Raw genomic sequence first — 26,568 nt, 5'->3', positions numbered from 1 at the left:
GAAACATTAGCATTCTTTGGGAGTCGAGTTTATTGCAACTGCGAGAGCGTAATATTCCAATACTCGCTCCGCTCCGTTCTTCAAAGTCCTGAGGGAAATATCCGGCTTTTTAGCGGCCGGTTCCTCCTCCGCCACGTCCACCGGCGAGTTGTTCACTTTGTCTGCGCTCTGATTTCTCCAATGCACTTTTTTTAGTACACATTGGGGATATAAATATGTAAAACAAAAACTCCATAACTTTACGTAAAGTACCATTTTTACACGATCGCGTACCGTTGGTTTGTTTACTTCCGTTCGGCCGATGACACATTGGGGACGCGATTACGGGTTCATTGATCTCGTGATGGATGCATGTCGGTGAGCGTTAACTTCACAAAGCGTGAGCTTCATCGATAGCGTCCGTTGCGTTGGCTTTTAGATTAGAACCTGGACTCGTGCCTCTGAACTTCTCCACTGTGTCGCGTCGTCTCCGACACTTTGAAATGGAAGAAGTAGACGTGTCGTTTCCCGTTATTCGGCATATAAAAGCCACTGCACACAAGTCATCTCAGTGAACATGATACTAGAGCCAACTGACTCTACCATTAACTTGATTCATTTGATTGATTAATTGTTGCAGCCTTAAACTGCATACAGGTATATATATATATATATATATAAATAATTATGAAAGCTGCTTTAAGAAATATTTTTCTTGCAATTTATCAAAATATATAAATATGATCATGAAAGCTGCTTTAAGAAATATTTTTCTTGCAGTTTATCAAAATATACTGTATATATATTTTGATAAATTGCAAGAAAAATATTTCTTAAAGCAGCTTTCATAATTATATTTATATATAATTATGAAAGCTGCTTTAAGAAATATTTTTCTTGCAATTTATCAAAATATATAGATTTATAAATAATTATGAAAGCTGCTTTAAGAAATATTTTTCTTGCAATTTATCAAAATATATATAATCATGAAAGCTGCTTTAAGAAATATTTTTCTTGCAGTTTATCAAAATATACTGTATATATATTTTGATAAATTGCAAGAACAATATTTCTTAAAGCAGCTTGCATAATTATATTCATATATATATATATGTATAATTATGAAAGCTGCTTTAATAAATATTTTTCTTGCAATTTATCAAAATATATATATAATTGATAAATTGCAAGAACAATATTTCTTAACCCTTGTGTTGCCTTCGGGTCATTTTGACCCGATTCAATATTTAACCCTCCTGTTGCCTTCGGATCAATTTGACCCGATTCAATGTTTAATGTCGGTGTTCTTTCGGGAGTCAACAAACAAACATAAAGTACCTCACACTTAAACTTGGAAAACAATATTAATTCTAATAATTTTCTGGAGATTTTAATAGCTGGGGTCATATTGACCTCAAGGGTAAAATATGTTAGTAAATATAAAGGTAACAGGAGGGTTAAACATTGAATCGGGTCATATTGACCCGAAGGCGACAGGAGGGTGAAACATTGAATCGGGTCAAATTGACCCGAAGGCAACACAAGGGTTAGAGCAGCTTTCATAATTTATTTAGATCAAATCCATTTGACTGTCTTTCTTCAGCATCTCACCACTTTATCTAAAACCAAACTGGACAGACGGAGGATAACTTTGACGGGTGTGTATGTCTTTAATTTCTCATAACTGCGAACTCCAAGTCTAAATCTGCCTCTGCATTGGGGCGAGACAATACATCCCACAAAGAAAAGCATATTTCAATACCGACTACTGCTGCTATTTCCAAATCACCTGAGGCTGTAATTTCTAAAAAATCTTTTATTGAAAGCAAAAATAGTTCCAGACAGCTTCTTCCCACACAACTTAATTTGGTGTTGTGAGAAATCAACTGGCCAGTAAACAAAGAGACGTGCGAGAGAAAATCCTTCAGTTAATTAAAACACGGAGACCACACTTTCATTTATACATTGTGTATTATTTTTAAGCAGTGAAATTGTCATTTAAAATGTGGAAGAACTCGCGTGCAACTCCTGCCAATGTGCACAATAAAAAAAAGACGTTTTAGTCAGCCGTGCTCAAGGCTTCCCCCCCCCCCCCCGTGGCCGTCAGCCTGAAATAACCCTGAAGAGATATTTAATAAACATATGAAATGCACAATATATTTGAAATGGTTGCCATGCATGACACATTTTGATCCTTTGGTTGTTTTATGATCTTCAACCTTCACTTTGTGAGGCTGCCAAAGTCAAGCCACTGGCAGCAGGGTTCCCTCTATCAAGTGTGTGTGTGTGTGTGTGTGTGTGTGTCTGTGTGTGTGTGTGTGTGTGTCTGTGTCTATGTGTCTGTGTGTCTGTGTGTGGGGGAAGACGGGTAGAAATGTTAAACGTTTGGACTTTAAATCCTGAATTCATGCTTTTAAAAAGCTGACGGCTTCTGTCACAAAGCTCTGCTGAAAGAAAGACACCTTGGAAACAAAAGAATCTGATTTACAGCTAATAGACAATAAAAAAAACCAGAATATTTGATGTCTTGGAATTCGCCGCAGCGTTTCCTGAGAACGATAACGCCGTCAGGACGGATGAATCCCGGAGCCGTTGACGGCGGCGTGTTGTAAAGGCCGTTGTAAAGGCTTTTGTAATGGACCCCTGCGTGCAGTTGTTCACTTGAAGCACTTCAGACAAGGCTCCAAAAGGCCAGAACACTGCGTCTGACCTTTTCACCCAATCTCTCTCTCTCTCTCTCTCTCTCTCTCTCGCTCTCTCTCGCTCTCTCTCGCTCTCTCTCTCGCTCTCTCGCTCTCTCGCTCTCTCTCGCTCTCTGAAACGCCAGAGGGGCTGACCTCTTTACGCTGATTAACATTCCATTGGGGAGGAAGGGGAGCCCAAGAGATACTTTCCCTCACCTTCTTGCACTCTTGTTTTCCACATGGTTTTTTTTCACGACGCATCTGCTTTCTTTTTACTCTTTACCTCCAAACTATTCTCTCCATCTCACATTTCTCCCCAGCGCTTCTTTCCGTTTGCCTACTCCAACACAATTATCCCTCTATTCCAATTTCCTTGAACATTTATGAAGTTCTTTGTCTCTCTCCGGCAGTCTGTGTGCCTGTTTGTCCGTGTTGCTAAAGGCATGTTGTGGCAGGCCCGTTACTCGCAGACTTCCAAGAACCTGAGTGACTCACCACTTTGGATCGAGGGTGCAATTACCACCAGTTTGTTTATTCATTCTCTCTCTCATATATATATATATATCAAACCACGAGGTGTTTTATTAACTACTGTATATTAGGGATGCACCGATCTGATCGGCGCCGATCCATATCGGCCGATATTCCCATTATCGGTTTTGATCGGCGTTCTCAAAACGGCCGATCAGATGACGTAACATCTGCGAGAACTATCAGACGTTACAATCGCCGCACACCGCAAAGTTTATAAATATAAGTCAGACTTTTGTGTGTTAAAAAAAGTCCTGTAAATAGATTTCCCCAAGAGTTCCAGGAAATGAATGATGCAGATGTGTTCCATACATATCTGAAATCCCCTACAATAGCAATAGAACTATTTTAATGTATCAATTAGGACATTTGTCAAAGTAAAAGTCCTAAATGTTTAAAGAAATCGGTAATTTCTTTAATGTTTGAGTTGCTTTATATATGTATTTCCTCATAGTCCTAGGCAATAATGCTACACAATAAATAGAATGCTTCAATCGACACCGTGATCGGTATTATTGGATCGGCAGATACTGATTCCAGTGATCAGTGATCGGCACATCTCTACTGTATATTAACTATTCCCCAGCTCTTTATGAAGACCCGTGACTCGTCTCCACACCTGCTCTCGGGAAGCCTTCGTGTCACATTTCCAAACATGTGAATAACTCCCGAGGAATGAGTTTAAAACCAGAGCTCTCTGGTACGGCCAGACATGCGTCACGATGAGCGATCCTACATCAAAAAAACATTTTCTTTCTGGCAGTAGATCTCATGAACCGCTCGTTGCGCAGGAGAGGCGAACCTTGGGAGGAGATGTGCACACACACTCGTGCCCACGCACACGCACACAAGGTGAGTCATGACCGAAGCCTCCTCTCCTCCAGAGACAAAGTGAACAGCCGCACAAACGGACCGAGGCGAGCGCCGCACGGAGCGCGCCGGACTGAAGTCGTGACTTATGAGTCGAGGGAGAAAAACAAATAAACGACAGAATAACGAAGAGTCAAAAGACGGATGAAACGCGACCTCCGAGCCGCGCATCTTTACCAGCCAGACACTCGTATGCACCAGACCACGCCGCCGCATGTCTGTGTCCAGGGTTCTTACACATTTTGACCAGTGGATTTCCAGGACTTTAAACCAAATTTCCATGACCAAACTGAAATCTCTGTATAAATATGAACATTTTAGAACATGTTGCGTATTGAGAGCGTACGCCGGCTTATATTTTGAGCGTCTTTCTTTAACCCTCCTGTTACCTTTCGGGTCAATTTGACCCCATTCAATGTTTAATGTCGGTGTTCTTTCAGGTCAATTTGACCCCAGGCTGTTTTTCACTGTGTCAAACATATAAGAATTCTCAACTTTTTTATATATTTAAAGGGCTATTTAGGTAGTCAACAAACAAACATAAAGTACCTCACACTTAAACTTGGGAAACAATATTAATTCCAATAATTTTCTGCAGGTTTTAATTGCTGGGGTCAAATTGACCCCGAGGGTAAAATATGTTAGTAAATGTGAAGGTAACAGGAGGGTTAAAAAACATATTAATTATTTTTAACTCCGCGTGAATGAACATGTGATGATAACAAATTTCCATGACTTTTCCAAAACTTTTATGATTTAAGTTTTTTCCATGACTTTTCCAGGCCTGGAAATGAGCATTTTAAAATTCCATGACTTTTCCAGGTTTTCCATGACCGTACGAACCCCGTGTGTAAACCGCTCGCACAGAGAAAGAGCGAGGGACGAGAAAAGAGAGAGAAACCGTGTGCGTGTCTGTGCGTTTGTGTGCAGTCGAGTGTGAGCCAGACTCCAGCTGAGAGGGGAAGCGGGAGCAGCTCCCACTGACCTGAGACCTGCCACCGCAAAACATAGTATGGGGGGAGAAAAGGGAGAATGGCAGTGAGCACGAAGGCGATGACAATACAGAGGGCGAGATTTAGAAGAGCTGGAGAGTGGCCACCGCGTAGAAACAACATATTTAAAAAAAACACACACTCACGGTGAGGGATTACGGGAAGGAGCGGGCCTCGGCTGCCTTTTGTACTGCCGGCTCAAGTGAACAGAATGATGGAAAGGGGATATAGAAAGAGGAAAGATCATGTGTACACACCCAACAAGACAAAACCAAAACTGTGTGTGTGTGAGTGTTGAATGACTGTATGGGTGTGTAGATGGGTGTGTAGATGGGTGTGTGGGAGTGTGTCCCCTTTTCACTTTTGTGACTCCTGGGGTTCCCCGCGGTCAAGAGCGGATCCTCTTTCTCTCGCGCCCTCTTTTCATACACTCACCGCCCTTCTTTTCTTTTCTTTTTTCATACACTCACTCCCCGTCCCCTCCCTCTCTTTTAGCGTGGCGCTGAATGGCTCTCTCTCTCTCTCTCTCCATGATGAGTGACTGATGAATGAAGGAGCTCTTTGAAGTCAAGAGTCACAGCGAGGCCGGTCGAGCGTAAAGAGACGCCGGACAAAAGACGGCAGAGTGGGAAGGGAGCGAGGAAGGAAGGGAGGAAAGAAAGGAAAAACAAACCGGGGCGGGGGGGGGGGGGGGGGTACTCGACAAGGGAAAACGTCAAACACTGAACATCCATAAAGTCAGTGAGGGATGGAGGCTGAATGTGTGTGTGGCAGAAAGAGAGCGAGAGAGGGAGCGGTCTGCACTTCTGCACGACTGCCTCGGCGTCTTTGCATCTCGGTGCTCGCCATGCAGACGGCCGGCGTGACGCGGTCCAGACGGACGTCTCTGGAGCCGGCTGGACGCCGCGGCCTGGAGCGCCTCACGCGTTACGCCGCCGCCGCCATGCTTCTACTCTCCTTGTGTTCTCGCTATGGACACAGAGACGGGCTGCCGATGGGATATGTTGTTGTTGTTGTTGTGTATTTTATTAAGTCAATCAAATACAATATTATTCTATATAATATACAAAACAGAAAGACTGAAAAGGTATAGGTAGTAGCATAACATGCTTATATATTCCTATCCTAAATTAATATAAAATATCAGAAAATGTATATAAAATAAAGAAAAAATAAGAAATAAAAAACAATATATATGTATGCATACATACATATAAAATATATACATATATATACACACACATATATATATACACATATACATGAATATATATACGCGCATATATATACATATACACACATATATAAATACAGACATACTTCCACATACATCTTCCATATAAATACGTTTTTAATCACATTTCTAACTCAAGAATTGTTTTATATGGAAACGTTACGAACAGCGTGTTGGTTCCACGCGTAGCCTTTTAATCACGTGGTGTTTTTCTTTGTTTGTACGAGTTAACCCTCTACTAAATATACATGCATATTTCTTTATACATCAATCCAATGGTTCTGAGAGGACGTCAGCGTACACGAAGGTTTGTTTTCAACTCGCTTCCCTCTCGCACAAAATGTTTACTCGGAAAGAAACGATCATTTACTCGGGGAGCGTTGCCGCGGCCCCAGAGACATTAACCCAATACGTTCCGTCTCCGACTGGATTTGGTTTAAACGCTGATGCTTTAGCCTCGAGGCGGTCTGTCTCTGACGGATTAGAGCTCGTTATCCGGCGCCCGCAGCACGCTGAAGAGCTGTCCGGGCCGGAGGCCTCGCACCGTCGCGGTCACAGCCGGGTCGCTGGTGCAGAGCTTCTGTGACGCAAGATCGGGAAATCCTACAGTCAGAGATTCTTTCTGATTTCTGATTACTTCCCTGGGAGAAACGTTCCCACACTTCAGAACGTTGGCTGAAGGGCTGCTGGCAGTCGTGGTCTCCTGCGTGGGAGCAGAGCGAGGACCCTCCATCTGCTCTGCGTGTTGATGGAATGAGAAGCGACTGTGCCGGCCATGTTCATCTTTTCCATCCCCTTAAAACGTTATTAAATGTGTCTTAGCTTTTTTTTAAACGAGAGGTAATAAAATATTATGAAGGAATTTTTACGACCGTCAAAATGACGGGCACATCTGACGTCTCTGGAAGCTGCCTTTAAGGACTCCGTGGTGGCGGGGCGACGTTTGTTGGGAACTTTTGAGCTTCTACCAAGAATGTCTTGGCCATCTGGGAACGAAAAACCAGCGTCCGCACATTTGCGCGCCAGAGGAGATGAAATCAGACGGCCGTTCGGACCGTCCTTGTTTCGAGTCGTCCAGCCGTCAGAACGGGAGAAACAGTCAAGTCCAATTTTGACAAGTGCAACCCAAAAACTAAATGATTCAAATATCTGACTGCTAATCGCCAGCAGCCGGGCGCTTTGGGAGGCGAGCATTGTGGATCCGTGGAAAGACTCCACCGGCTGAACTCCAGCGAGTTGAACATGGCGTCTCTTTGGACCACATGCGTCATTTGGCGAGAGACCGCGGCCGCTCATGAAACGCATTCCTGCGGTCGGCCTCGCAATCAGGAGAACCAAAGACGGGTGATCCCTGAGGACGACACGGGGAGTCGGTCTGTGACGAGCCTTCAGCCCCATGGACCTACAGCTCCTCAGCTCGCCGTTGCAAAACCTTCTTCCCTAATCCCTCAATACTGGTGGACAAAACCTTCTTCCCTAATCCCTCAATACTGGTGTACAAAACCTTCTTCCCTAATCCCTCAATACTGGTGTACAAAACCTTCTTCCCTAATCCCGCAATACTGGTGGACAAAACCTTCTTCCCTAATCCCTACACTCCTGGTGTACGACACGCCCCTTTCTACACGGTGTATGGTGGCATAGTTCTCTATATTCAAGACCTGGTCGGTTGTTAAAGTTACATCATATGGAACCAGAAAGAGAGTCGCTCTAGCTCTCTCAATAGCTCTCTCTCTCTCTAGCTCGCTCTCTCCCTCTAGCTCTCCCTCCCTCTAGCTCTCTCCCTCTAGCTCTCTAGCTCTCTCCCTCTCGCTCTCTCCCTCTAGCTCTCTCCGTCTAGCTCTCTCTCTCAATAGCTCTCCCTCTCTCTAGCTCCTCGCTCTCTCCCTCCCTCTAGCTCTCTCTCTCTAGCTCTCTCCCTCTAGCTCGTTCTCTCTCTCTAGCTCGCTCTCTCTCTCTCGCTCTCTCTAGCTCTCTCCCTCTAGCTCTCTCTCTCAATAGCTCTCTCCCTCTAGCTCTCTCCCTCGCTCTAGCTCTCTCTAGCTCTAGCTCTCTCTAGCTCTCTAGCTCCCTCCTGAACTGGACTCTACAGGACATTTCCACCCTCCTGCCATTTTACACATCCCACTGCCCCACTTATGTCATTGTTTTTTTGGAAATTATATTATATTTAATTAACGCGATAAGAGAACATGTCAGTTATCTCCAGACTCCTTTTGAGTCGGGGTTTCCGTTAAAGGACAGTGTCCGTTTCTTTTGACCCGAAGAACTATATAAAACCTGAAAGACACTGAATGAACTGTATTCCGGGTTGTGTTTTGTGTGTTTTGCTTTGTGTTCTGCGTGTTTTTTGTCGTGAAGGAACGGGCTAGCCAGCTGGGCCCTTATTGTTGAGTTAGTAAACTTAAAATACTGGGTAAATGTGATCCTACGCTTCAAGCCTGACTTAATGGTTATATGAATGAATGAATGATCTTTATTTGTCATTGTGCAAAGGAACAACGAAATTTAGATGCAATCCCAAGGTGCTAATAGGACAATAGAAAAACAACAAGACAATATAAACAAGACAATATAAAAACCAGAATGAATCATAAATAGACATAGGGGAACTATACATAAGTATAAATGAGATCTATGGATGTAAATATAAATATAAAAATAAGTATAATAAACTACGTATGTAAACTAGGCATATTTCTTAGTGTAAACCTAAGTTTTTTATTGCACGATTCCTCATATTGAACGGGGATGCGACATTTGACTCTCTAAAAACTTAGCAGCGTTTAGTGCGCTTATGGCCCTCGGAAAGAAGCTGAACTTAAGTCTGTTGGTCCGGGTATACATAGTCTTGAAGCGCCTGCCTGAGCGCAGCCGTACAAAGTGTTCGTTGCCGGGTGAGATGGATCCTTGAGGATCTTGACTGCTTTCTGAAGGCCGCGAGTGCTGTAGAGTTCTAGCAGGGAGGGAGGGGCACCGATGATCTTCTGGGCCGAGTTGACGACCCTCTGAAGCGCGTTCCTCTCTGCGGCTGTGCAGCTGAGGAACCACACGCAGATGCAATAGGTGAGGACGCTCTCCACGGAGCAGCGGTAGAAGGACACAAGCAGATCCTGTCTGAGGTGGTAATTCCTGAGTATTCTCAGGAAGTAGAGTCTCTGCTGTGCCTTCTTGACGATCGCCGTGGTGTTGGTTCTCCAGGACAGGTCCTCAGCCAGGTGAACGCCCAGGAATCTGAAGACCGAGACTCTCTCCACACAGTTCCCGTCAATGTACAGGGGCTGGATGACAGTTTTCTTCCTTCTGTAATCGATGATCATCTCCTGGGTTTTGAGCTTGTTCAGCTGCAGGTTGTTCGCTTTGCACAACACAGACAGCTGCTCCACCTCGTCATGCACGCGTCTCGTCACCCGGAGATGCAGCCCACCACAGTGGTGTCGTCAGCAAACTTTATGATGGAGTTGCTGGGGTGGGCGTGTGAAGTCATTAGTGTAGAGGAGTAAGTAGGGGCTCAGCACGCAGCCCTGGGGTGACCCGGTGCTGAGGCTGAGGGCCGTGGAGGTGTGGGGACCTATCCTCACCCTCTGGGGGCGGTCAGACAGGAAGTCCTTAATCCAACGGCAGGTAGAGTGATAATCCCAGGTCTGACAGTTTTGTCACCAGTCTGTCAGGAAGGATGGTGTTAAATGCCGAGCAGAAGTCCATGAAGAGCAGCCGTGCGTAGCTCCCCCCCCCCTCCAGGTGAGACAGGGCAGAGTGGAGAGCTGTGGCGATGGCGTCATCCGTGGACCTGTTTGCTCTGTATGCAAACTGGTGACGGTCCAGGCCGGGCGGAAGGGATGAGATGATGTGGGAACGAACCAGCTTCTCGAAGCACTTCATGGGGATGGGGGTGAGTGCCACTGGACGGTAGTCGTTTAAGCAGCTGATGGTTTTCTTTTTTGGCACCGGGATGATTGTGGAGGTTTTCAGGCAGGATGGGACGGTGGCCTGGGACAGGGACTGGTTGAAGATCTTGGTGAAGACCCCCGCCAGCTGGTCGGCGCAGTCTCTCAACACCCGTCCCGAGACGCCGTCCGGCCCTGCTGCTTTCCTCGGGTTCACGGCCTTCAGCGTGCGTCTCACTTCGTGTTCCGTGAGGATGAGGCTGCTGTGGGCTGGTGGATGTGGTGTGGCTGCTTCCGTTTGTCCCACCTCGTAGCGGGCGTAGAAGGAGTTCAGCTCTTCCACCAACTGAGGGTCGCCCCCGTCGGCCGAGGGGTGGCTGGGTCTGTAGTTTGTCATGTGTTGGACCCCCTGCCACACCTGCCTGGAGTCGTTACTCTGGAAGCAGTCCTCAATCTTCGCCTTGTAGTTGGAAGAGGTAGAAGACCAGTGAGACCAGTTCAGCTATGATAAAAGAAAGTGTCCATGAGGACACATACTAAAATAATGTAGAAATAAAAATAAAAATGTACAGACTAGTTTAAAAAATACCTGGCTTGGTTATTTGACTTATACGAGTGCTTGATTAATTTGTATTTGGGGGTTTGTTTGCAAGGAAAGAGCACAATTAAAAGTAATTGCACCAGCGTTTGCTCGTATGTGCATCTGTTGTCCCTGCAGGTAGACAAAAAACAACCACAGCAAAAACATAAATCCACCCAGGTCATAAAAGTGATGGATGTGCATACGCCTTGCTCTTCTATGTGTATATGCTATAACAGAGGCTTTTAAAAGACATTACACTGACTACGGAACGTATTCTCAGTGGGATTGGGGTTTTCCTTTCTGACTTACTCTAAACAGCCAAACTATGTGCTGGTTAGGACAACCCAAGGCGTAATCTGAAGTATTGATATACTCCGTGTCATTTTCATGTACGAGTCTTCTGAATGTCTCGACAGGGTGCTCTGCATGTGGAGGCGCTCCTGAAAGCGATCTAATCGATGTCTCTGCATGTATGTGACAGGATAACAAAGAGCATAGAAACATGGGAGCAGGTGGAGGTAAAGTCAACTTGACAGACACACAATGTCGTCTGCAGACAGATTACTCACGACTTCCTTAACTTCTCTTTCTTGGTTTCACAGCGGACTCTCTATTATATATTTGGCAATCACCCCCAAGACCACCGGGTTTTTCAATCTGTGTGCACGAGGGGGAAAAAAAAGCAGTCGCAGGCACAAAAAGAAACGAGGGCATCTCCATCGTCCGGTTCTCCCGGGCGGGAGAGGGAACACGACACTCATCCTGTGTTTATCTCCATCTCGCATCAGATCAGATCACGGGCGGATAAAAGCACTTCCCGACATCACTTCCTCTCCCTGGAGGAAGCCGACACGCGGTGGGAACCCAGCACGACAGGGTGGCGGCGGAGGTTGGAGTAGTGAAAGAGCTAAAAAAAAAAAAGTGTATTGGGTGAAGTGGAAAATGACATAATCATGTCCGAGATCCACAGCGGGGCGACGGAGCGACGACGAGGCGAAGAGACGGCGAGAACTGAAGAACTGGATTTGCTTCCACGGCGTCTTTATTCGCCGCGGTGGGACTTTCTCGCTCCGGAAATTGCTCTTTACTGTCGTTACAGGAAAAGCTTAAGTTTGACTCAACAATGGAGCGAGTCAACATTTCCGGACGAGGTGACATTTATTAAACGCCGATTTGACAAAACCAGCTGCTTACACAAGAGTGTGTGTGTGTGTGTGTGACTGTAGTTTCCATACCGAAATCCAAACTTAAGATCACAGCAGACTATTTAACGACATTATTAAATGTATTCATTATTTTTATCGTCTTAAGATGCAACAATCTTTTCTTTTTGAACTTTCAGTTGCCAACGGTGTTTTAAAGACAACCGTCTGCGGCGAGTTCGGCCAGCTGAAGCTCATCAGCGTTAATTCCACGAATCCAAACGACGACATGGAAACGCACAGCAGCTGTCTGCTTCATGCGTTCCTCGCACGCTCGAGTCGGTCCGACTTGTGCCAGCTGAGAGACGACTTCCCCTGGAAAACACCCGTCGGTATCACAGAGAGCCAACGTGAAACTGGAACTTCGGGGTTTTGTTCCGGAAGGCCTCGTTCAAAGACACGTTCCATAACCGAGCTGAAAGCTAAAGGTCCGGCTCGTCGATCGCTCCGTGTGTTCGGCGAGCGATGTGTGCGACGCCGCCGCTGCGCCGGTTCGTTTTTACGTTGCAACTGAAATAAAGGATGCCAATTTCTCTTTGATTGCGAGACGAGAACCTCGGGAACGCGCTTCGGTTTCCGAGGAGGACCGCCGGAAGAAGAGCGGAGCGAGAGATCGCATCGAGTTGCAGGAGTCGGAGCGGAGAGAGGAGGCGGAGTCTTTCTGCCGTTTCATTTTTCATTCACAGCTGTTCTCAATTTAACAGAATGATGAAGTCATGTCAGTCTAATTAATGACTTCCACCAACCAGTCAAGATACAGTTTATCTCTACGCCCGTCCAAAATATCATCACTTCATCCGTGCCAGATGTGAAGAAACCTTCTTTGGGAGAGATCTTCACATTTAATACCGTGTGGTTCATCAATAAGGGCGAGAATTGAATTACTGAAAATTACTATAATTTTAAATCACAATACAAATATTGGTCAGAAAGACAATGAAATAGAATTGAGCCCCAGTGGCGAAGAGAGAAATCGGAACAGCATGGTAACACACACACACACACAGTTGCGAACAAAGGCCACACACACAGCAAACACCCAGACTTGAATGCAAAAATGAAGGCCTCATATACACACACACATACACACATACACACACACAGACACAGAGACACACAGATCTCCAGTTCTGCGGAAGCAGAACAGACAGACCGAGTGTAGCAGAACGGAGAATCTGTTTTTTGCCTTTGCGCCGTCTTTCCATGAATGGCATCAGCACTTCTGGTGGGGCCCTCACACACACACACAGGTGGGGCCCTCACACACACACACTGGTGGGGCCCTCACACACACACACACTGGTGGGGCCCTCACATGCAGACGCACACAAATGCACACAGACAAAAGTCACTGAAGATGCGATGGCGTGACAAGCAGAAACAGAGTGTGAGGCGTGGAAGGATGCAGCCACAACGGCATCATCCCTTCTCTTTTAGGGGCATTTTGTCAAAGTTAGCCGCTGTGTGTGTGTGTGTGTGTGTGTGTTCTCAAAGACGAGACAGCCCCAATCAGTAAAAACTCCTCCCCCCAATTCAAAACGGCAGTGCGGGATTTGCATTTCCCCCACAATTCAATTACCACGCCTGTCGGCGTCTCCGTTCACACGCCTCCTCCGTCGGCCATCGCTCGCTCACACAAACAAACACGCTCCCACGGGCGCCGTAAACAGACGCATTTATTCATAAACACACGCATGCGGAAAATGTATGCATTTATGTGTTTGTTTACAAATAAACGAGGGGCGCTCGGCCGGCGAGGCGAGGCTCCCCGGGCCGCGTGAAGAGACGGCGCCGCGGACGGCCGCCCTTTGGGGTCTCGCTCTCTTTCTGTCCGTCCGTCTCAGAGGGAGAGAGAACAGGGCGCCATGTGGGGGAGGGGTTGAAGGAAAGAGACGTTTAGGGTCGGCGTGGAGCGACAGATTAATAGCCTGTAATCCTTTTCTCACGGACGGCATCCCAGAACATTCCTCCGCGCCACTCATTAACCACGATAGAAATGTCCACTAATCACTCCTTTGCTTCGAGCTAGCAGCGCTAGGCTAATCAATAGAGAGTAATCCTGTTGGCGCGGCTGCTGTAGCGTAGCGCTCCTCATTACCGGCTGGAGAAAGGCGCGCTAATCATTCGCGGCGCGGTGATTGGTCCACGGGGCGGCGGGTGGACGAGAGCGACGCGTCGAGGCCTAGAGGTCGCGTCGTGATTAAGGAGCGCGTCGCTCTTGCTTTCCTTTTCGCCCGCGTTGAGGACGCGGCTGGAAGGCCTCCGCTCGACGTCAGCGGCGCTCGAGTCGCGTCGATCGACGGAAAGTCGGCCAATCGGAGAGGAAGGCGTGACGCCGCTCTGGCTGGAGGCGGGGTTTGCCAGGACTTTGTGGGGAACAGCCGACGCCGGAAGCTTTTGAGCGCCGTGGACAGCAGGAGTCGGTGGCTGGAACCTCGGCACCACGCCAATGAGAAGTAAAGACGTTGCTCTTGGGAACAACCCGGCGTCGCCCTCGTCTTTGTCGCGGCATTAGAGCCGGGTCGTGACGAAGGCGTGCGGGCGGAGCGAAGATGACCTCACGGACGACCGACCGAGACGGAAGTGGGCGATGGAGCAGACTCCTCTCTCCACCTCGCCGCGGCCGGGCGGATCGATGGAGGCGGCGGCCTCGACCGGATGGGTTTGCCTCCTCGTCAGTTTAACGTGTTTAAGTTTGACTCGAGGATCGTCCGAAAGAGTCCAGGCCGTAACTTTGAAAATCAGCATTTTGCAGCAACAGTCGGGCCTTTGGGCCGACGCTGCGTCCCTCATCCACTCCAGCCAGTTATCTGCTGTAAGATTGCTGTGGAATGTCGGCATGGAGTCAAGCTGTGTGTGTGTGTGTGTGTGTGTGTGTGTGTGTGTGTGTGGGCCAGGGGCCCACGAGAGGTCCTTGTATCCTGTTGAGCTAAAGTCTCTCAGCTGATGTCGGGTTGTGCGTCACGTCGACCGGAGGCTGAGCTCTGGCGTAGGAGGCTGAGCTCTGGCGTTGGAGGGCCGTCAACACTCACCTCGAGCTACCGAGGAGCACAGGGCTGCGTCTCACTTCCTCTCTGTGCGTTAGCGTGAGAGTCGCCAGTCCTCCCACTATCATGTGAAGAGCTGCTGAACTGCATTGGCTAAAAACTGCAAGTAGACATAGAAATGCAAGTTTTAAATGTAAAATACTAATGCTTGTTGCCAAAGCAGAGCCCAAATAATAAGAATATCTACAAATTGCATTTTTTGGACCGACGGTCAATCTGGAACCAGCATTTATTTAGTATTTTAACATTAAAAATACAAATTTATTGTCACCTGAAAAGTCCATTAATCTACAAATGGTTCTAGCACCTCCTGTGAACACTTATGAATTCAGAAAAACTTCGCGCTGGTACAGAATGTTCTTGAACGCCTCCGCCTGCATTCCTCACACACCAACGCCACGTCAATCAGGCGCAGCGTCGCGTTAACTCGCCGGTGGGAAAAACTCATTAGAGCCGAAGACGAGGAGGGAGGCCCGGCCCGCGAGCGAAGGCGAGGAGCCGAGTCAGCGGGCCGCGACCGACCGGTTGCCGGGACGCGGGAATCTCTGTCGGGATTGGGAATGCGGCGCGGGATGAGCGGACGTAACCCGCTTCGGAGCGCCGGGCTAAAACCCGGCTAATCTGATTGGATTAACACCAACATGCCCGTCTCCACACGGACGTACACACACACACACACACACACACACACTCTGCTGCCTCCTGGAGTTCCTCTGGACGCTGACGGCACCATGCTGGGCGGACACATGCACGCGCATCCGCTCCCACGCCACACACACACACACACACACACACACACACAGAGAACCATCTCAGCGTGGCGCTGTGAATCTGAATCGGACCTTTTGAAAGCAGAGTGATGCCCGGCGCTCGACAACCGTGCTAATCGACGAGCCCCCTCCCCAGTCATGAAACTAAACGTTTCTCCCTTCCATCTGTTCAATCATTCCCTGACGGCTCGACTCTTATCCCACATTCAACACAGCCTCTCCTTCATCACCTCCTTCTTCTTTATCTCGCCCCCTCTCCTCGCCCCCTCTCCTTGCCCCCCCCCCCATACATGTAATCATTCATTAGAACCAAGGCAGTTGTCCATTAGGCAAAGCAGCCATTTTGGAAATTGCAGCAAATCTTCCATGAAAAGACATTTCCTCTAATGCGGTCGTCACGCTCGGAGGGAGAGGGAGATGGCAAAGGAGCAAAAGAAGGACGAGTGGGCAGAGATGGAGAGAGGAGAGGGAGGAACGTGAAGGAGAAAGATGGAGAGTGTGCCCCCCGGCGGGAAAGCCGCCGCGCGGAAAGCAAGCCTGCTGTTTGATTATAGAGCGACACCCTCACGGAGAGGAGGGAGGGAGGGAAGGAGAGGGTTTTAGAGGCAAGCAGAAGGGATGAAGAGGAGGCGGGAATCGAAGAGGAGAAAAAAAACGGAGTGATTCGAGAGGGCCGAGATGGAGCCAGTACAATTAGCCCCATCACTTGACTTGCGGAGACGCTCTGACACTCGGATTAAAGCGCGCACACACACACACACAGTCTTGAGATGCGTGAACACGCGGGACAGATGGCCCGTCTGAACGCGTGGCTCTAATTTGAGTAAAGTGGAAGATACCTCCTTAACCAATTAGAAGCCCCAAAACTACGGCCTTGAATCGGGAGCTGTGATTGTTTGTCTCCCACAATGCAGCAGTTCATCTCCATCTGAGAACCGATCCCAGACAAAAAATAAAACAAACATTTGATCCAATATACTCAATGTCTCGAAAATGGCTTCATGCTCGAACCGCTTTAAAGAAAGCGCACAGCGACACAGATCCATCTGTGGAATCAATAAATAATACAGCCGCGACAGCAGGGCCGGGAACATTTTACACTCACGATACAAAGCGGTTCGATCGTGGATTTGGACACCGAGAGAAGTTCTTTAAAGCAGAACAGGATGTCATTTAAATGTCAATGTGTGAGCGTCCACAGCCTGGAGCGGACATTTGTCGTACGAAATCAAACAAAACTATCAATCAAACCGCCGCTGACGCTCCGTGGGCTTCGGAGTCGACGCATGCAAAAGAAAAGTAACGTCCACTCCGGTGTGTTAATTCTGATAATTTATTTTACAAACAAACAAAAAAGAACAAACTCAACGCTGACACTCTTCACTGATGCTGTGGTAAAAAACCATCGGCCACCCAGGTGCATGCTGGTCCTGTGCCTACCCACCTCTACATGTAACCACAGGTGCCCAGCGTTACCCAATCAGTGAACCTACAACTAAATATATTAAACTAAACTACAACTATCATAAGAAACAACTAACATATCAAAATATAACCTAAACTAGAACGGGCCCTCGGTAGAGCGCATACCTTCGCATATCACAAGATCGGGCATTGAATTATGAACATGTTGGCATTAGTTGCATGCCAATTGGATAGAAATTGCTAAAAAGAAGATTTTGACTTTTTCATGACCTTGACCTTTGACCCGATCGATCCCAAAATCTAATCAAATGGTCCCCGGATAATAACCAATCATCCCACCAAATTTCATGCGATTCGGTTTAATACTTTTTGAGTTATGCGAGTAACACGCATACAAATAAATAAATAAATACACGGCGATCAAAACATTACCTTCCGCATTTTCAATGCGAAGGTAATCAGCAATAAATAATCAATATTACTTTACAATAAAACCTAAATACAAATGTCAAATTAAATAGCTCCAACACAGCCGTTATACTCGGCTAGAAAAAATACAAACATAAGCAGAGCTAAAAGTTGATCTGCAAATGTTAAATTGCAGAAGTTTGCTAATCGGTTAAAGTTATTTACTTTGGCAATCTTTGCTTTCAGGTTCTCAGATGTGAATATTATTTCTTGCCGTTCTTTGATAATTAACTGATTAAATGAATGCCCTTTGATGTGCACTTTTTAATATTTTATGGCATTCCTTTGGCATCATTAATAGGGAAAAAATATTTTGATATTGGCACGTATATATATATATATTTCCTAATCAAATGAAAGCATGAATCAATATGACAGTAACTGTCAATTACGACTCCAAGAAGAACTCTCGTAACGCTGTGCTTGAATCCAGTTGATGGAAGTCGTCCTATTTTCCATTTTTTGTTGTTTGCCGCATTTAAAACATTTGTGCAAAAGATTCCCGTGACGGCCGGATGAGATCCCCCCTGCGGAGGGAGGCCGGATCTCAACTCCTGCTGCTGCTGCTGCTGCAGTCAAAGACGTCGCGATAGAGGCGGCCAGCTCCTTTCCATTTCTCACACACACACACACACACACACATTCCTCCACAAAGCCTGCAGATACCAGGTGTGCCAGACACACAGAAGCCCTGACCGGAGCTACCGACTCCCCCACACTGACAATACGCACAGCTGATCCCAGGCCTGTGCGTACGACACGGCGCCGTCGCTCCGTAAACACAGACGACCTTTGTGTGCGCCCCCTCTGGCCTCGTCGCCACACTCCCCTCCAGATAAACGGCCCTAAACGAGCATTACCGCCGCGGGGCGAGAGCGACGAACGCGAGGGTCGGAACGCACACGGGCCGGAGCACGCGGAGAGAAAAGGGAGGAAAACCCGGAAGGGAACCGGCGCGAGGGATCCCAGTGGTTCTTCAGCGCTCCTCATTGCAGCGATTGGCTCCTGTGGAAGAGGAGCCGTGTGAAACGCAGCGTCGGCGTCCTTCAGGGTCCCTCGTTCCTCCTGTCAGGAGTGACGGGAGTCGATGATACCAGAGGCACGGGATCCTCCCCGTGCACACCACGCTCTCTCATCCCCGGCTCTCTCCGTTCCCCCGGCCCCTTCAGGTGCACACAAAACACACAACGACACAATAACACACACACAAGCTCAGACTTTGAAGCGGCGCTCGCAAAGTGACGCAGGGCCGTTCATCCTGCTGCCACCGTGAGATCAGAACGGCCGGACACGTCGTCACCTCCGACCGGGGGAAACCACGGGGATCGGGACGGACGCCAGCAGCGAATACCAGCGCTGGTGTGTGTGTGTGTGTGTGTGTGTCCCAGCAGTAATAATCACCCGGATTAGAGCGGAGCCAAACCCCCGCAGGGTCCCCCCCCCCCGACCAGCCCGCAGTTCCAACCCCCAGTTTGAGCAGCGATGGGAAGCAGAGCAGCCAGACAGAGATGTGAAAATCACCGCTTTCTCTTTTAGAAATTCCCACATTTGTCCAACCCCGTTTGTACTGTTGATCACTCGCGGCCAAAGTAAAAGATAAAACAAGCTCGGGCTACACGGAGACCGAGAACACGCTCAACCAGCGCGCCCCTTTGACCACGAGGCTGCAGCGAGATGGAAGCCGACACAGCCGTCAATAAGTCTGAGTGAGGGATGCGATGTAGAAACAAAGAGGGGAAGAAACGGTTCGCCTGGAACTTCATAACAATGCACATCGTGTCTGAATGCCTTGCAGTCAATGAAGGGATTATTACTGTGAAGAAATGTTGCCTGGATTTATTGCAGTCCTCACGACCGACAGGAACTCGGCCGAACCGCAGAGTGTCGTTCGGTGGGAACGCGGGGCACCCTGATGGTATGAGCACCCATCAACAACCCAGAGGCACCCTGATGGTATGAGCACCCATCAACAACCCAGAGGCACCCTGATGGTATGAGCACCCATCAACAACCCAGAGGCACCCTGATGGTATGAGCACCCATCAACAAACCAGAGGCACCCTGATGGTGTGAGCACCCATCAACAATCCAGAGGCACCCTGATGGTATGAGCACCCATCAACAACCCAGAGGCACCCTGGAGCTCCGGTGGCATCGGACAGCGCCGGGTTGAAATGCCGATAAACGTTCGTCTCTCAGCATCAAGCCACCGTCGCAGGAAGAAGACGCCATCCTTGACATTCTTTTATACTTTGAACCATGACGAAATGTGCCTCACAGTGAGGAGAAAGACCTTTGATTTAAGATAACACAACAACAACAACAACCAGGTACTTCCATGTACTTGTGATTCAGTTACGAGGTTATAATAACACCCTCGTGTTGTCTTCTGTTATGCTTTATCTCCTCTGGTATCATTACTACATGTCCATGTCGTAAAATGGACCAAAGATTGTTGCGCACTCATGTCAACTTTTGATATAAGAAGAAATGCTTTAAAAATGTTGCCACTAAATTAGGCTTATTATTATTATTATAGTCTCCAGAGGGAAAATACCTGCATTGAAGGCCGTTTTCAAATATGTATGGAGCAGAACGGTCGATAAAGGTTCAGGATCAATTCACGAAGTTCGATTTAATTTAGTTCAATTTGATTACATCATCTTTATTTGATCCTAAGAGTTCACAGGGACCTTATTGGACATGCAGGTCGATTTTCCTGCGAGTTTTGCAATAGAAATATAGTGTAAAAGACGGAATACCTCAAACAAGATATTATAAATATCAATTTCTGACATGTTATTTTCTAAACCTCACACAACAAATCAAAAAATCCGACATCTCAGAGGTCGCGCGACGTTTCTTACCGTAGATTCTTCTGCTTGCTCTCCTTCTTGTTGAGGACCCCCGGCACGCAGTTGGTGAGCTCGGTCCAGTCGGCGTGCAAGCCGCAGCTCCAGCCGGTGGAGAACCGGGAGAAGAGCCAGGTCTCCTTGCGGTTGGGCCGGTAGCAGGTACACTTCTTCTGGCCCGGTCTGCAGTCGCAGGGGACCTCCAGGCGGACATTCTGCACCAGGTGCCTGCCGAAGGTAGTCCCCCCGGTTTTCTGGATGTGCAAAAACACGATCACGTCCTCCCCTTTGATTTGGAAGTCGATCGTCCTCTCCAGGTCCCGGACCGGGAAGTAGTATTTCTTCACGTAGTGGGGGTCCGGAGTGGGGAAGATGTCCCCCTCGTCTTCTTCCGTGAAATACCGGTGCGGGGAGCCGAAATTGATCACCCCGGGAGCCACGTACTGATACAGAATCAGCATGAAACACACGGATCCGACCACGATCAACAAGAATTTGCTGCTCCTCTCGACCATGTTCCCGCAGGTCCCGCGGCGCGCTACCGGGGAGCGGGCGCGCCGACGGCGGGGAGCGGGGCGCGCGGCGTCTGCATGCTGGCTCTGCCCCGCTGGAGGGACTCGGTTCCCGGGGCTCAGGAGCGACTCATTCCGCTCGGAGGCGACCGGAGAAGTGGGCTCGTCGTTCACGGAGACCGCTCAGCACCGCGAGGGACGCATTGTAACTCGGCGAAGCCCCCCCGCGCAGACGACCCTCCCCCGGTTACTTTACTTTGGGTTCCAGGCTCCACAACACTGCATCACCGTGGAGCGAGTTACCCAGCATGCAGCGCGGCGACGTCTACCTTTTCAACGCCTCTCGCTCTCTCCCTCTCTCGCGCTCACTCTCTCTCTCTTGCTGAAAACCGAGTGAAAAGGAGAGTCGCTTTTAATTTATTGGTTGACGCGTAACGACCGCGTCATCCACGAGGAGCCAATAGCGAGTGGCCTTGCAGAGATATAGTTCAACACATTCCTCTTTACACAAAACTAAAAGTTTAATTCATAAGAATTTAACGCACCTATATTGTAACACCCTGTTCCGTGTCTCCTATGTCTCCTCTGTGTCTCCTATGTCTCCTCTGTGTCTCCTATGTCTCCTCTGTGTCTCATATGTCTCCTATGTCTCCTCTGTGTCACTTATGTCTCCTCTGTGTGTCTCCTATGTCTCCTCTGTGTCTCCTGTGTCTCCTCTGTGTGTCTCCTATGTCTCCTCTGTGTCTCCTCTGTGTGTCTCCTATGTCTCCTCTGTGTCTCCTCTGTGTCTCCCATGTCTCCTCTGTGTCTCCTATGTCTCCTATGTCTCCTATGTCTCCTATGCAGTGCTGTTGCTCGCCATGTTGGTGCACTAAGCATAACTCCTTCATGGTGCCCCCCCCCCCCCCCCCTCTGAGATAGGAAAGGGCACAACGGCGAGCTTGGGAAGTTGAATGTGTATTTTCTTTTTCTTTTTTTGGGGGGGGGGGGCACCATCGTAACTTGTTTTGAGCAGTTAAACATCTCTCTTGTTCTGCCTGTTTTGTGATAAACATGCCTAAAAGGTGCCTAATGTTTTCTTTAATTTTTTTAAGAGTTTTTTTGTTATTCATTGAGTCCTGCCTGTTTCTCTGCGCCTGAGCCTCAGGCTACAAGGACCTGAGCTGCTGTATTCAGCCATTACCTGATGTAGTCGCTTATGGGGGCTACATCTAGCACACTTTTAAATGTTGTTTTATGACTGTTTTATAAATAATATGGTTCTTAGCTATGTGTGCTATAATAACATTGCGTTTTTCAAAGTCCCAAACAATCATTTCAGAATTTCCATTCCCTATTTTTACAGACTTTTGTTTTGGTGTGTGGTATTTAGAATGATAAACACCAACCTCTGCATACAACTAAGATTCAAGCAATTCTAAAACACATTTAAAGTTATTTAGCCTACAATATCATTGTTTTCAATTAAAAATGAAAACACATTTAAAGTTATTTAGCATACAATATCACATTTTTGAATGCATTTGATCATGTCTTATCATTTGAAACCTGTTCTTTCCAAATCAAGCCGTCTATGTTTTGCCCAAAACATGCAACCATGCAGGAAAGGTACCATTTTCATTAAATGTGTATTTTTAAAGGTGATAGGAAATTGAGACTTTTTGGTGGTAAATATTTGGACATTTCAATGCATATATTATTCTATTTTGCTTTATGTGTTTTTATGCAACCTACATTGACCATTACTTTTGTTAGTCTTTTTTGCTTGAAATGCATACAGATCAAACATGGAAATAAAAGAAAGTTAGAACTAACTTCCAAAAGATTATGAAGTTCTCATCAACGTTTTTCTTAGCCAATAGGAGCCCCAGAAACAGCTCATTGTAAGAAACACAGACATGGTGTAAGTCAAAATAAGTAGACTGAATTTCCAGAGACTGAATGGAGAACAAACATTATCATCATTATCAATAAACGCAAACACACCACACTCAAATTATGAACAGCAGTTTTAACTTGTGGAACTTGTTGAATATAGAGAAATTAATAGTAAAATAACCCAATAAAAAGCTCGGTTTTTTAGCTCTTGTGAAATCAGTGAATTACTCCCTTTCAATGTAATTGATTTATTCCGATTATAAGAAATCGAAATTTCAAAATAAGAGGCAACACAAACGCAGAAAGCAGTTTGCGTGTTCTGCAAAGTTCCAAACCAGAAAGCTCAAGTGTCCGACAACCATGAGACCAACCGATAATGACTGCGGGTTCACGCTGCGTCTCGCGCTGCTGCCGCTGGCGGTCATCACTGATACGGCTTCAGGTGATCAACACGTCGGGAATCTTTATTCCCAGGATCGATCATATTCCCACTAATCACATCTAGTGGAAGAAACATGTTTCTCCTGCTAGATTGGGTTCAGATAAAACTGGTTTCACCAAAGCTGACTGTGTGTGTGTGTGTGTGTGTGTGTGTGTGTGCGTGCGTGTGTGTGTGTGTGTGTGTGTGTGTGTGTGTGTGTGTGTGTGTGTGTGTGTGTGTGTGTGTGCAGTGCCGCTGCTAGCCATTTTGGTGCCCTAAGCATAACTCCTTCATGATGCCCCATGATGATGTTTGGGGGGGGCACCATCGTAACTTTTTTTTAGCGATTACATATATCTCTTGTTCTGCCTGTTTTGTGATAAACATGCCTAAAAGATGCCTAATATGTCTATACTGAAATAATATAATATAATTATTATAACTATGATTAATTTTTTAGTTGCCTATCTTTTGGACTCGGCGCCCGACGCTCAGCGCGTGGCGGCGCTGTGTGTGTGTGTGTGTGTGTGCACCAGTGCTCCTGTGGTTTTGCTGCAATTTCCCAGGCTTTTGTTATTGCAGATGTTTACTGTGATAATAGGGCGGAGCTAAATGACTGGCGGTGTGATGTCAGTAACCTACCGGGTCTCATTCCCACATGTTTCCTAAACGAAGCTCAATCAGTCAGATCAGCCCAATCAGCAGGCCGGGGGGCACCAGTGGTTTGTGGCTGATGGCGATGAGGTTGTGAGGGCTGAGGGTGTGTGTTCACTGTGAGTGTTTGGGTGGATGATGTGCGATGTGGGTTCAGTCAGCCTGTAATTTAACTTCCATGATCTGTGATCTGTTCTCCACCTCTCTGGAGTCATAACTTATCTCAGGTGATAGTTCCCTTCTTGTCCTTTTAAAAGCAAAACGATAAGTCGCTTTATAAATGACTTTGATAACGGTCATACGTCATGGTCATACCAGATCATTGTTTATGCTTCCTATGTTATAACAATGCAGCAATCAACCCATTCATAAATGCTTGTGGCTTCTTCTTTTTGGGGAGAAAAATAGAGGACATTCTCACAACCTGGCGACCCAAAAGTTGTTCTAATTAATGACTTGTTTCTGATCTATAAATAATTAGTGAATGATTTATAAGCCACTAATAAAGTCAATAGTTTCATTTACAAACCCTTTATAAAGGCTGACTTGTGAGAGAGCGGGACCAAGTTGTGATTCATCGTCTTGGTCTTTCATTAAGCTGCAAAACCAGACGCTTCCAGCTTTCTCAAAAGCGAGGAACCCGTCAACACAGACTCCACCTCACGCGTCTTCAGACTCCATGAGATCTCCTTTGTGCTCCGACTGAGATGGAAAACTTGAACTTCTGCGGTTTGCTTGCGGATGTTTCCTCTTTTCATGAATGCTGTTTACCAAGAACTATTCACCTCCATGTGATGGTGAACGCATGTTTTAACAGGCTGATGAATATGAATAGTGTTTGCAATAGACTCAATTGTAACAAATTATTACACTACATGTCATCTAGCAGACGCTTTTATCCAAAGCGACTTACAAGAAGTGCATCAACCAAGAGTACAAACTCAGAACAACAAGAATACAGAAAGTAACTTTTCTTCAAGAAAGTCGAACTACAAAAGTACCATAAGTAATAATATAAGTAATACCATAAGTAATAACATAAGTAATAACATGAGTAATACCATGAGTAATACCATGAGTAATACCATAAGTAATAACATGAGTAATAATATGAGTAATACCATAAGTAATACCATAAGTAATAACATGAGTAATAATATGAGTAATAACATAAGTAATAACATAAGTAATACCATAAGTAATAATATGAGTAATAACATGAGTAATAACATAAGTAATAACATAAGTAATACCATAAGTAATAACATGAGTAATACCATAAGTAATAACATAAGTAATAACATAAGTAATAACATGAGTAATACTATAAGTAATACCATAAGTAATACCATAAGTAATAACATGAGTAATAATATGAGTAATAACATGAGTAATAACATAAGAAATAACATAAGTAATACCATAAGTAATAACATGAGTAATACCATAATTAATAACATAAGTAATAACATAAGTAATAACATGAGTAATAATATGAGTAATACCATAAGTAATAACATAAGTAATAACATAAGTAATACCATAAGTAATAACATGAGTAATAATATGAGTAATAACATGAGTAATAACATTATTAATAACATGAGTAATAACATAAGTAATACCATAAGTAATAACATGAGTAATAATATGAGTAATACTATAAGTAATACTATAAGTAATACTATAAGTAATAACATAAGTAATACCATAATTCATACTATAAGTAATACCATAAGTAATACTATAAGTAATACTATAAGTAATACTATAAGTAAGAGTCATTTAATTGCCACTGAAGTGCTAATCTGTGTTTTAATCCAGATATAGTCTAAAGATGTGTTTTTAGTCTCCGGTGAAGATGTAGAGACTTCCTGCTGTCCTGACGTCAGTGAGGAGCTCGTTCCACCAATCAGGAGCCAGGACAGCAGACAGTCTGGATGTAGAGGGTCAGCTCGAGGCGACCCCCCACGGAGTCCCTGGCGGTCGTGATGCCATGAAGAGAATCCTTCATGGCATCAGTCGTAGACTTCAGGTGAGTTCAGCCTGGGCACTGAGTCTGATGACTGGAGGTGAATGGGGTGGAGCAGGGCACGGTTATTTTTCTCAAAAATAGAGAACAGATTTAAAATCTGATAGCAGCGATTTGATTGGCTGATGGAGATCGTGGAAAGATCTGCTTGGTTTAACTAAAAGAGGGAATGGCCATCGTTAGCTGGCTTTCGGGTTTTATGATTATTTGCTCTTTAGAATGTCTGGAAATGGCGATGAGTGCCGCTCACATCATTTTCCAGAGCTCAGGATGACTTTGTTGTGTTTGACCAGTCATTTCAAAACCAAAGATGTCTTGTTAACTCTGATCTGAGATGGCGAGAAGCAGTAATTAATACGTTTGAAAAGTCCAAACCAAATAATTGGTCACTTTTGTTGACTCAATCAACGAATCAATGGATCAACTTATTGTTTCCGCCTTTCCTTTCCATCCGGTCCCGTCTCCTCTTCCCACCTGGAAGCTCCACATCCCGGTGACTTCATCCAACCAGACTTTACATTCATGTCACGGACGTTCCGTACAT

General features: G+C 46.2%; 1 protein-coding gene across 1 annotated transcript in view; it reads right to left on the bottom strand.

Moving 5' to 3' along the window:
- Positions 1–22,907, bottom strand: part of LOC130202034 (heparan-sulfate 6-O-sulfotransferase 1-A-like) — a 67,125-nt gene extending 44,218 nt beyond the window's left edge. The window contains exon 1 of the mRNA XM_056427320.1: positions 20,543–22,907. Within this exon, the coding sequence (XP_056283295.1) occupies positions 20,543–21,042 (500 nt within the window). The 5' untranslated portion in view covers positions 21,043–22,907. The remainder of the gene's footprint in view (positions 1–20,542) is intronic.
- Between the last annotated feature and the right edge of the window lie 3,661 nt (positions 22,908–26,568).

This window comes from Pseudoliparis swirei, chromosome 11 (genome assembly GCF_029220125.1).
Source record: "Pseudoliparis swirei isolate HS2019 ecotype Mariana Trench chromosome 11, NWPU_hadal_v1, whole genome shotgun sequence".
Classification (NCBI taxonomy): Eukaryota; Metazoa; Chordata; class Actinopteri; order Perciformes; family Liparidae; genus Pseudoliparis; species Pseudoliparis swirei.
Note: the sequence above shows the minus strand (reverse complement) of the source record. Positions and strands in the feature narration are given on the sequence as shown.